The sequence below is a fragment of the Nuphar pumila genome, chromosome 8 (assembly GCF_984573655.1).
Source record: "Nuphar pumila chromosome 8, dmNupPumi1.hap1.1, whole genome shotgun sequence".
NCBI lineage: Eukaryota > Viridiplantae > Streptophyta > Magnoliopsida > Nymphaeales > Nymphaeaceae > Nuphar > Nuphar pumila.
The window spans coordinates 13,578,995-13,591,427 of record NC_143256.1 but is presented as its reverse complement, the minus strand read 5'-3'; the positions used below and the strand labels follow the sequence as shown (position 1 = coordinate 13,591,427).

At 39.2% G+C, this 12,433-nt stretch overlaps 1 protein-coding gene across 1 annotated transcript in view; it reads left to right on the top strand.

Moving 5' to 3' along the window:
• Nucleotides 1-5,607, top strand: part of LOC149829644 (actin-interacting protein 1-2-like) — a 44,988-nt gene extending 39,381 nt beyond the window's left edge. Inside the window, exons 5-6 of the mRNA XM_090016059.1 lie at nucleotides 3,164-3,571; nucleotides 5,213-5,607. Of these exons, the coding sequence (XP_089872185.1) occupies nucleotides 3,164-3,571; nucleotides 5,213-5,470 (666 nt within the window). The 3' untranslated portion in view covers nucleotides 5,471-5,607. The remainder of the gene's footprint in view (nucleotides 1-3,163; nucleotides 3,572-5,212) is intronic.
• The last annotated feature ends 6,826 nt before the right edge of the window (nucleotides 5,608-12,433 follow it).

Here is a 12,433-nt window from a genome sequence, read left to right as displayed (position 1 = left end):
TGCAGCAATGTGAAAGAAGTAGTAGATATGACAGAAGAACAACAGGGAATGAAAGGAGGAAATATGCCAACGTGACCAAATTTCAGTTTTGGATTTTGGAAATAAGAGAAACACGTTGGCTTAAATAAAAAAGGGGAATCAAAAGGAGGTACTTGAAGAAGACAATAAGCAGATTAATGATGTATTTCAAAAGAGCAAAAAGAAAGAGGTGAGTACGAAGAAGAGATTTCAGTCCGGACTGCAGATTTAAATACAAGAGAAATCGATAGGAAAAATGAGAAAACAGGTACCTTAGAAGGAGACAAATCAGTCATAGAAGGAACCGATCTTCAATATTGAACCTGCTGCTCTGATACCATGATAGAAATCATGGGTTTCTTTCTTCATCTACAAGCAACAACACAGCATGGGGAGAGAGAACGAGGCTGCAGCAAAAATCCCTAATCAGGGTATTCATTTTTGCTTCTCTGATTAAATACACACAGATACAATAGCTAGGGTACGAAAATACCCATTACATGTTATGATAAAATTATAGCATGTCATTAATGAAACATTAATGAGCATGTGTTTAAAATGAAAGGAATTGGGTCTGGATCCTGAGATCCAGACTTTATACTAAATGACAGTATCTTTTCACGCCTAACCCGTTTATTAAACGGGTCAGGTTCGTGTTAGGGGTATGCCAACCTAGCTGACCCGTTTAATAAACGGGTTAGGCGGGCGAGTCAACCTGCTAACCTGCCAATCCGTTTACCCGACCCAACCCGTTTATAAACGGGTTGGCGGGTCGTGTCGGGTTACCCGTTTAATAAACGGGTCGGGTTCGTGTTTGCCACAGCCGACCCGTTTAATAAACGGGTCGGGTTGAAGTATGCTGACCAGCCAACCCGCCGGGTCGACCTGCCAACCCGACCCGATTGCCACCCCTAATTGAGATAGGCAATAATGCTCCATCTTGAGGTGTTGCAAAGATATCTATCGAATTGATTTATGAAGTCAAGCCTTGAACTCTCTTGGAGAATTTGCAATTCTGTTCAGAAAATTTGAAGTGCTAAACATCTTGAATGCAACTCTTTCTTATTAAAGTGGCAAGTCACCAATATATGGTTGCTTCTTTTCATAGATATTATTTATCACCATAAAGCTTCCTAGAAGTTTCACCTGAATCTCTGCCTTTTGTAATATTGCTTTTACATGAATTCTTTTCAAATGGCCCAAAAGACATGGCTTTATAATTTGGCTTCAACATTTAAGCTTATGATCATTTGTCTCTTTTCTATTCAATGGTACGGAATTCACTCTCAAAGAAAATAAAACCAGAGGCGGTTCTTTTATGCACATACATGCAGGTCATCTATTTTGTACTTCAAAGGAATTAGCATAGAAGATTCCTTTTTGATGAGTAGCCTTCAATTTTTTGAATATTCATGGCCCATCTCAGTATCATTTCATTGTGCATGAATTGATTAATCAGGCTAATCGGATAACAGATATGTTAGTTAATTCACAAGGCTCCAAACTGACTAATAACAGTATCTTCCAACATATTCTCTCTAAAAGATAAATATACTCTTTGTTGTTCTTGTAACTTCAATCTCTAAGAGGTACGTAAATGAGACCAATTTCTTGATGTCAAATTCTTGAATTAGAAACTTAAATAGCCTTTGAAATTCTATATAATATTCCATTGAAATAGTTTGACCAAAATATGCAAGTAATATCATTTTCAATACTCCTTGAGAAGAAATAAAAAATGAATTGAGATTTGTTCACGCCCATGCTTGAAATGAGCAGTACTACATCTTTTAAGCAAGTAATTCAACTTTATGTTCATGTGGTGAAGACGAAGAATAGAGAAGAGATAACAGGAGGTACCACAGGGCTGTAAAGTGCCTCATATGGTGGGTGATGTCGCAGTCAACTCTCTTGTATGTTATGTCTAACTTTAGGTTAACCTAATTACACATATACCTTTTGAAAGGTACACCTTGCCATGTAATGATATAATATGACGAGCAGTGCTTCATTGGCCTAATCATAGCACTATGGATATTGTTTTGTTCTGACATTGTTACCGTGCCAGTTGTAATTTTGACATATAAAATGTCATGAGCAGAAATTCTCTTGATCCAATGTTCACAGCATAAGGAATTGATTTGTATGTGACAGTTGACACTATTTGTTATTCATTATGTAAGTTGTACAAGTGGAATTTGATTTTCGCACGTGCATGGTATAGTCAACCTCTCTCACGCTCTCTATAAACAGGCAACTAACTACAATTTGTATTCATACATGTGCATATATGTATTGGATAAACTGGGAGCTATGTCACATAGGTACGGGTGCAGATGCGGGGGCGGCGATGCGGCACTTTAAAAGAACTTGGGTGTGGGGGTGCGGGAGGGTATATATATATATATATATTTTAACACCACCCCTTTACCCTTTCTCGTGGTACCCCATTCTCAAGCCCCATCCCTCTTTACCCCTTCTCGAGGTACCCCCTTATTTTTTTAATTGGGAGGGGGGAGGGGGGTGCTCGAGGTACCCTTACCCATTATCGAGCCCTGTCCCTTTTTTTAATGGACAAAGTTAACCAAGTCCATTTTGGACAATGATAACCTTGGGTGCGGGTTGACCGAATTGGGTGTCACACCCGCGTCGCGTCGACGTGGGTGCAGGGCCTCTTTGGTGAGTCCCTGTGACATAGACTGGGAGCATGTCTGTGCTCGCTAGTATGTCTAATGGCAATAACATGTGAAAGATTTCCAAAGGCTATTCGGTTGGAGATTTTCTCCTCGTTTTTAAGTTATATTGTCCTAGTCCAATTTGATGATTTTATCAGGTGTTCTCCAAATATTTGGTCCTCTTCTTTGATGTTCGGATAGTAAATATCAGGGATAGTCCATATATTCTTGTCTGGAAAGCTTTCCAGCCAATTATAAAAGTTCAATACACGGTAGTATTGCTCACCAAGTCTGATGAATAGCATATTCCTTTAATAAGGAACAATTTCTTAATCTACCTGCCAAATTCCAATTGATGATATCCTGCTGTGGGGCTTATATTTTGCTGACTGTACAACAACTGTAGCTATGTACAATATGTTCAACTTGCTTTTGCTACAAGAGATGATCCTTTTTCCAAAATTTTACAGGTAAGGAGAATTCCGCTGCATGCTGATCAGTGTGGTGATGAAGAACAAATTGATATTGGTGCACAACCAAAGGACTTAAATATTGCACTTGATAAGCCCGAGCTGGCATTGCTTTCAACTGATTCAGGAGTAATCATGCTTCGTGGATCCAAAGTGTTGTCAACTCTGAATCTTGGGTTTGCTGTGACGGCATCTGCAATTTCACCTGATGGAAGTGAGGCCATTGTTGGTGGCCAAGATGGGAAACTCCACGTCTATTCTGTCAATGGGGACACTCTCACTGAAGAGTCAGTCCTTGAGAAGCATCGTGGTGCTATTAACGTCATTCGTTTCTCCCCAGATGCCTCTATGTTTATTTCTGGTGATCTCAATCGAGAAGCTGTTGTATGGGACCATGTCACTCGAGAGGTACCATCTCTCTCTCTCTCTCTATATATATATATATTGAAGAAATGCCACGTATCCTTACATCTTGTCCTTAAGAGTTAATTAAACAGAAAGATGAGCATTGTCAGGGATAGAATGGGCATGTTACAAGCTGTCTGAAATTACAGAACACAAAAAATTTGACATGAAGCAAGTTGAAGGAACTGGGAAAAGGAGGAGCCCAGTAAAGATTGGAGATCAGCAATAAGCAGGAATATTACTATTGGGGACCATAAGTTTAGCTTTAAGCAACAATGGGATTACAAAGCAAATTGTGGTGCATAAGACAAATACCAGTTTTGATAATAATGGTGTACTTTGCTATTAATTGCATGTTCTGGATTTTCATGAGAAGGTGACAAAGCAATCAAGACCTAGAATGAATTGTTTCGGCGCAATATTCCTGTTATGAAAAATGTAGTAGACATTCATTCTATTGTATGTCAATGGCATTCTAGATCCAAAAACCTTGAAAATTCTTAAGCATTTATGGCCTTGTGTGCGGTATTATAATTACCCTTGTTTTCCTAGACTACAAAATGCCTATGTCACACGGACTCGGCTAGGGAGGTGCCGCACCCGAGTCGACACGCCCCGACACGGGTGCGGACACGGGTGCGGCTTCGGACTCGGCCCGGACTCGGTCAACGCCGAGTCGGACTCGGTCAACGAGTCCAGGCCGCGTCCGTCCACATTTTGGACTCGGTCAACTTTGACCGAGTCCAAAAATGTCCATTTTTAAGACAAAAAACAAAAAAACAACAATTTTTATATATCTTTTTTTTTAATATATAACCAGACTGTGCAATGCAGTTGCACAGTCACAGACTGTGCAACTGCAACTGCACAGTCATTGCACACAGTCTGTGTGACTGTGCACAGTCTGTGTGACTTTGCACAGTCTGCACAGTCACAGACTGCATTGCACAGACTGTGTGCACAGTCTGTGTGACTGTTTCACAAGTCACAACTTATGTAAAAATATGTATAAAACACGATAAAAGGTAACCCAACCATTTGAGATAGCTAAATAAATGCTTTTCCAGTTTAAAAAAATACTAGTTTCACAAATATTAGAAAAGCTAGCTTAAGAACTACCATAAAGAAATGGGAATGCCAAATTGAAACTTTCGAAAAAATTAAGGTCATAGTTTTGGCTACTTAATTTTAATTGTTTACTAGAATTATATATATATATATATATAGCCGAGTCCCCGTGTCCAAAATTTTTGAAATTGCGCCGCACCCGTGTCGCACCCGCACCCGCACCCGCACCCATGTGACATAGCAAAATGCCATGGTTCAATTTATCAGGCACAATGTAAATCCTATATGGTTTTTTAATTTTCTTTTTGTTTCCTAAATTCTTTTTACACACATTAAAGTAGTGGAAGGCTGTCATGCTTCATCCATGTTTTTTTTTTCTTTATTTTTGATAGATTTTGTCACTATATTTAAGTTGTTCATACTTCTAACTTTTTGGTTCCCATTTGCATAGTCCATCTCTCTTTCTTCCTTTCCCTTCCGCATTAATCCTTTTTAGAAATGTAATGTTAATTACCAAGGTTTGATTTTTAACTTCCTGAACATTTGTCTCACTAACCAGTTGACTATCTTCTGCAGGTTAAGCTTAAGAACATGTTGTACCATACTGCTCGTATAAATTGTGTGGCTTGGTCTCCTGATAGCACAATAGTTGCTACGGGATCTCTAGACACAAGCATAATTATATATGAAGTTGATAAGCCAGCTTCAAGTCGTATAACCATAAAGGGTGCTCACTTGGGAGGTGTTTATGGATTAGTTTTCAATGATGATTGCACTGTTGTAAGCTCTGGTGAAGATGCATGCATTCGTGTGTGGAGATTAGTGCAGCAGTAACGGGATCGTAACTGCAATTGATGGTTGATTTGGCTTTGGAAGCAAGTTGTGTGGCCTTACATTTCTTGCTCTGTGCAGTCTTCGTCAAAAGAATTCTCTGTTTTGTTTGTAGGAAAACCCTTTCCAGTTTGTCTTTGATTGAAGACTAGAAGAACATAGCAGAATGACTCGTGTTTTGATATGATTTTGCTGATGTGAGTTTTTCGCCTTTTTTGGGTTATATTGGGTGTTTTTTTTTTCCTATTCCTTTTGTCGGTCTGATCAGCCATGCATACACCTAAATATTTTCCATGATCATATTTGTGTATGCAATGTTCATTGCTGGAATTGTGATGAAATAATAGAATGCTTAATCCCTTGGCCTATTCGCACTCTCTTCTTTGTTCAAGCATGGATATTGCTTTCTTTTCGGGGGGGGGGGGGGGATGAAAGAGACACTCTTTCGTAGGAAAGATAACTTTTACTAAGGGAGGTGAAACAAACATCTCCATGGAAAACATGTGGTGGTGTTTACATAATAAAGGCAAACAAGCATCTTTCCTGTGCGTCATTGCTTTTTTTCATACTATATAACGAAAATGAAGAAGAAGAGAAGACTGTAAAAAGAGATGGTCGACAAATGCCCCTATGACGCCCACCAATGATCGAACCAGTCGATCAATTTATAGTTATCTCCACGAGGTAGGAACGAACCCGGGAATGTTTTATAACACAAGGCACAAACGAGAATGTGGCAATGTATTGTAACACAAGCTAAAAACCAAGGCCGGTACCTGGACTCGAGACGATGGCAAAAGATGCTTCAACGGTAGCAGACGGTGCCAAAGGATGCTTCGATGACAGCAGACAACAGTAAAGGATGTGTCATCAAAGGGAGCTCCTGTTACAACAGATGGTGTGTCATCAAAGGGTGATCCGCTGCAGCATAGGATTTTACTGCTTAGGGCGAAAATGGAACGTTTGGACTTTTTTAAGAGTTAAGATTAGAACTCCCTTTTTCTGGATGAGGACATTTTTGTCCTTTTCTTGAACCGTCATTTCATTGCAAGAATGGTAGGAAAGGATACTTAAGTCTTTGCAATCGCACTGAACTCTGATGCAAAGTGATGCCAGACACACATGGGGATATGAGCCCCATGTGTTTATATATGTGGTGCTCATTTGGACCCCTAAACACGCACTGTAGCGAACCCTGCGTCTTCAGGAGAGAACACACAACACCCTCCCCTATAAATAGGCACCCCATAGCCCTCTTTTTTCTCATTCCCTTCTTATTCCTTTTTTGTGAATGAGCATTCTCGAGACACACACTTTCTTTCTCTCTCACTCTCTCTCTAAAGTGAGAGGGTGGGTGTCGACCACCCCCTCTCTCCCTCTCCTTACCATTTCTAGTGGTGGTGAGGGGCATCACCACTCAAGCCGACGCCATTGTTGGAACCCAACTCAGCCCAGCCGAGTACACCACCCGACGACACCCCCTATGCAGCCTCCAGCGGACTCACCTGCATAGGTGAGGTCGACGACCTGCTCGTGAGCAGCAGTCGGCATCACCACCAAAGCCACTGTCCACTTTCTTCTTCCCTCCTATGTTCCCTGCACATGACTGTCGCCACCATCTCACTGTCTTCTGCCTAGTTCTACCAGACAACCACAGTCGCTACACCCCCATCTTCCTGCCCATTCCTGTGGTTTTGCTAGAAGGGAGGCAAGCATAACCACCTTATTGGCCCTACCTATGCTGATTATATCACAGGATCAATTTCTATCTTTATTACAGGATCAATTTCTGCTCAATCCTGCATCTCATGGAGTGTCTCATTCTACTTTCTGTTTTGCATAGATTTCTTGTTGTATTTTGTTTTATTTGTTGTTGTCAATATCCTGTAATTTTTCCTTTCATTTTTTCTTATAACATTCTTAAATACTACAAATTCCTTATTGAATGCAATCACAATTTTTCTGAGCTATCTCTTGCTTTACATTATATCAGAGCCGGAAGGACGATCTCGGCTTCTTTTTCATCTTTCTACTATGGCCGATCATGCTCAAACAACCCATCCTATTTCTGGTGCTCATCAAGATTCATCCTCTGAAACACGAGTTGATGCTTTGTCACCATACTTGTTGCATCACGTTGACAACCCTGGAACCATGCTTGTTACCTTTATGCTTATGGATGATAATTACTCAACCTGGCAACGTGATATGCGGATGGCCTTGAATGCCAAACACAAATTTGTGTTCGGCGATGGTTCTCTCCCAAAGCCAGCAAGTTCATCAACCGATTTTCAATCTTGGTGTTGATTTAGAAGTGCCAACCGATTTTCAATCTCTCAATGCCCTTTCTAAAGACATCTTCAATAGTGTCATTTATGCGGACACAACTTGGGATGTTTGGGTTGACTTAGAAGAACGATTTTCTCAAGGAAATGCCACTCGAATTTACCAATTGAAGAAGCTTATCTCCAACCACCGCCAGGAGAAAAATTCACTTGCCACTTATTTCACCACACTCAAAACACTTTGGGATGAACTTGGTTCATATTCTTCTCTTCCCGCATGCACATATGGTGCATTCAAAGACTTCAATACTTGTCTTGAGCGAGAAAAAGTATACCAATTCCTCATGGGGCTGAATAAAACATTTGTCGTGATTCAAAGTCACATTTTGACTATCAAACCCCTTCCAAATAGCAACAAAGTTTAGTCCATGATCCTTCAAGAAGAAAGACAGCGACTCCTCATGCCTCTTAGTGGTGGCGCTATTGATAATTTAACACTTTTAGCTAAGTTTCATCAGTCTTGTCTGGCTGCCAACCGCTTTTCCACCAAGAATAATAAGCCCCATCCAAAGTGTGATTACTGGGAGCTATTAGGGCACGTCAAAAGTCGTTGCTATTCGCTTCATGGCTATCAGCCACATCACATAAAGGCCAACTCTAACATGAAATGTTCAAATCATGGATCGGCCAACGCAGCCTCTCAACAGGAGCCTATGCCCACTCCTAATGTGCCCGAATCTAGATCTACATTTATTCTTTCATAGCTTACGGAAGACCAACTCGGACAACTTGCTTCTTGGCTTAATGTTGATGCCAAACCCGCCTCCGCCAATTTTGCAGGTAATTCATCATTTCATTCACATTTTTCCTGATTCATTGGCACAGGGGCTTCCCATTACATCACACCCCATATTCACCTTCTTTCCAATGTTATTATTTTGCCTAAACCACGTCCTATTAGTCTCCCTAATAGTGAAAGAATCCTTGTTACTCATATGAGAAATGTTAACCTTTATTCTTCTCTTAATCTTTTTGATGTTTTATATGTCCCTAATTTTGAATATAATCTTTTATCTGTCCTTAAGTTAGCATCTTTTGTTTCTTGCATTACTATTTTTTTTTCTTTTTGTCTCTTTCAGCACCCTTTGAAGAGGACGATGATTGGAGCAGGTAGACTATGCGATGGCCTTTATCATCTCATCCTTCCCAACACTCATCATGCTTTGAAAATTTTAACATCAAATAAAGGCATTCTTTGGCATATGCGATTGGGTCATCCCTTACGTGACCGAAGTTCTTTATTAAATAAATTTGTTTTAGATTTTGCTTTCAATTATAACCATGTTTGTGATGTATGTCACCACGCTAAGCAAATGCAACTTCCATTTCCAACTAGTTTAAGTCAACATGCTCAGCCCTTTGATCTTATCCATTGTGATATTTAGGGCCCTTATACCACGCCATCTCATTCGGGTGCTCATTTTTTTCTTACCATTGTCGATGAATTTTCTTGTTGCACTTGGGTCTTTTTAATGAGATACAAATCTGAAACATTATATTGCATTCAACGCTTTTGTGCCTTAGTTTGCAATCTTTTTCAATCTTCAGTTAAACGCATACGTAGTGACCATGGTACTGAATTTACTTCTCATTGTTTTCAAAGTTTTCTTCATCAAAATGGCATCGATCATCAAAAATCGTGTGTCGAAACTCCCCAACAAAAAGGGCGTGTTGAACATAAGCACCAACGCCTCTTAGAAGTGGCTAGGGCTTTATGCTTTCGATCTCATTTTCCGCTATCCTTCTGGGGAGAGTGCATTCTCACCTCCACTTACTTGATCAATCGCCTTCCCTCTAAGATTTCAAACAATAAAACACCTTATGAATTACTTTTTGGAAATAAACCTCAGTGTCATCATTTATGGGTGTTTGGTTGCCTATGTTTTGCTAAAAACCTCAATGTATATCAAAATAAATTCTCCTCTTGAACCAAGTGTTGCTTATTTATTGGTTATTCATTTGACCAAAAAGGATATCAACTTTTTTATCTTGAGACAAAAAAATTATTTACTAGTCACGACGTAATATTTTATGAAAAAGTTCTTCCTTTCCAAGGTCACGTTGAAAAAGATGACATATCCATTGTCATGCCTCTCCCATTACTTGACACTAATAATGATCTGGATCCACCAACTCTTCCTTATGATTCACTTCCCAATTCAACACCCAATACACCACCATCCAATGAACCGGATCCATCCAATTCACCACCCAATTCCACAATTCAACCCGTTACACAAATGTGTCATTCCCAATGACCTAGATCCACACCATCTTACCTTAAGGATTATGTTTGTTCGGCTCTCACCTGAATCACATAGTCTATCGTCGGCTCCAAAACTCGCTTCTTCCAAGTGTCGTTACCCCATTGGAGATTTTCAACATTTTTATTCATACTCTCCATCCCATGTTGCTTTCCGCTTATTTCTTATTTTTGATGATGAGCCTAGACATTTTGACGAGGCAGTGAAATATCTGCATTGGTGTGAGGCAATGTCAAGTGAAATTTGTGCTTTGGAAGATAATCGCACTTGGTCTATAGTTACATTACCTTCTGACAAACACCCTTTTAGTTGTCGTTGGGTGTATAAGGTTAAATACCGAGCATATGGATCCATTGAGCGCTATAAGGCATGATTTGTGGCAAAAGGGTACACACAAATTGAAGGTTTTGACTATCATGACACATTTGCACCAGTAGCAAAACTAGCCATTGTTCGGTACTTACTTTCTTTAGCAACTATGATGAGTTGGTTCCTCTGTCAGCTTGATGTAAGCAAGGCATTCTTACACGGTGATTTACATGCGGCTTCCTCCTGGTTTTCGAGTTAAAAGGATGAATAAAGTATGTCAACTTCATAAATCTATTTATGGAATGAAGCAATCCTTGAGAAACTGGTTCATGAAACTCACTTCTACTCTTAAGGATGCTCAATTCATTCAATCTCGAGTTGACTACACTTTATTTAAGCGGTGAATATCCAACCTTTTCATTCTTATTCTAATCTATGTTGACGCAATTATTATCACTGGAGATAATGACTGGAAGATTACCAAAATTAAGAATTTTCTTTAGACACGATTTCTATAACAATCACAACTCATACCCAAGAAAAAGAGCAGAATTTTTTTTTTAAACCATTGCATAAATCTTCCCAGAGACCCGGGACCTTTACAGTTCCAACACAAGTAGGAAACTTGACAAACCAAAAGGGATCTTACACCCGTCATCCAAACTATAGCAGCCCAACTTTATTAATTCAGAATAATAGAGTCAAGTGACAAATGCAAGATATCAGAGTGCATAAAAATTAAATGCAAAGAAAAGAGTCATGTTGTCCAAGAGAGTCTATCAAACAGTCGTGTAGTCCTCTCGAAGCTCCTCTCATGAGCAAGTCGCCTCACTGGGCATCCAAGGCTGCAAAAATATCAAAAGTAGGGTGTCAAAATCCTAAGAATTCTGTGTATGAATCTCTCAAATAAAACAAATAAGCATAAGTAAATACAGATAAGATCCATGCAATAATTTAGAGGGACATTACTAGAATAATTTTCATAAATTTTATTTAAGCAATAAAGATATTCAGCATGCAACAAGATGCAATATCATAATATCAACTATGCATCATAAGGAAAAGTAAGTAAATATGCATGATCTAATGCATAACAGAAAAATGTATGATGTCAGTAAACATGCATGAATAAATTATTATCTTTATCAAGTCCTCTTATTATATGCATGTCCCTATTAGGATGCACACATTTAAGTTTCTCTTTTTATTACAGTTGCCCGCGGATATATCAAACGGGTAAGAATTCTCAAAGTCAAGTAGGGTTCTCAGGGTAACTTAGCACATAAATTATAATTTATTACTGGGTTCCAGACTTATCCCTCGACCAAATTAACCTTCGGAATATTAGACCTCAACATCTAATGTCGGGACACTAGGGACCTCCACATCCACAAGTGTCACTTTCTTGGTATACCAAAACAATAGTTGTGTCTACACACCACCCCCAGGTAAAGTGGTGGACTTTTCCTAAAACCGTGGCTAGGAGAAAGAACCTCAATATCGGGTTCAGGGGTAGTAACAATGCACACAGAGTTTTTATATCCTCATGGTTTCCCAAAACTGAAACTCTAAGAGTCTCATTCTAATGATGAGATATATCAGAACCTATATTACATTGTTCTTTTTCTTTATCTTGTTATTAATGGACAATTCATTAATTTATAATTCAACATGCAAAAATTAATACACAAGCTCGCATATCCCCATGCGAGACCCATCATGGGACTACAGCCCACAGAAAAATCTAGAACAATGCAATACAGTGAAACAATATCAATGTGCCTTTTGCAATGCATTAAAAACAAGTTAAGAATGAGCAATCCAAGCTCAAGGCTCACCAGACCTACTATGATAATCTATTTTGACCATCTATGCATCATATGCAAAAATTATAACATGCCATATATAAAATGGTGTCAACATGCTTTCCAATGTTCATCCATATATGCCAATTTAACCAAGTGTATGAAACAGAAATATTCATATGCATGAGTTTACCCCACTATGTTATTTACATGCTTTCATTTATCACGCAAGCATGAGCACAC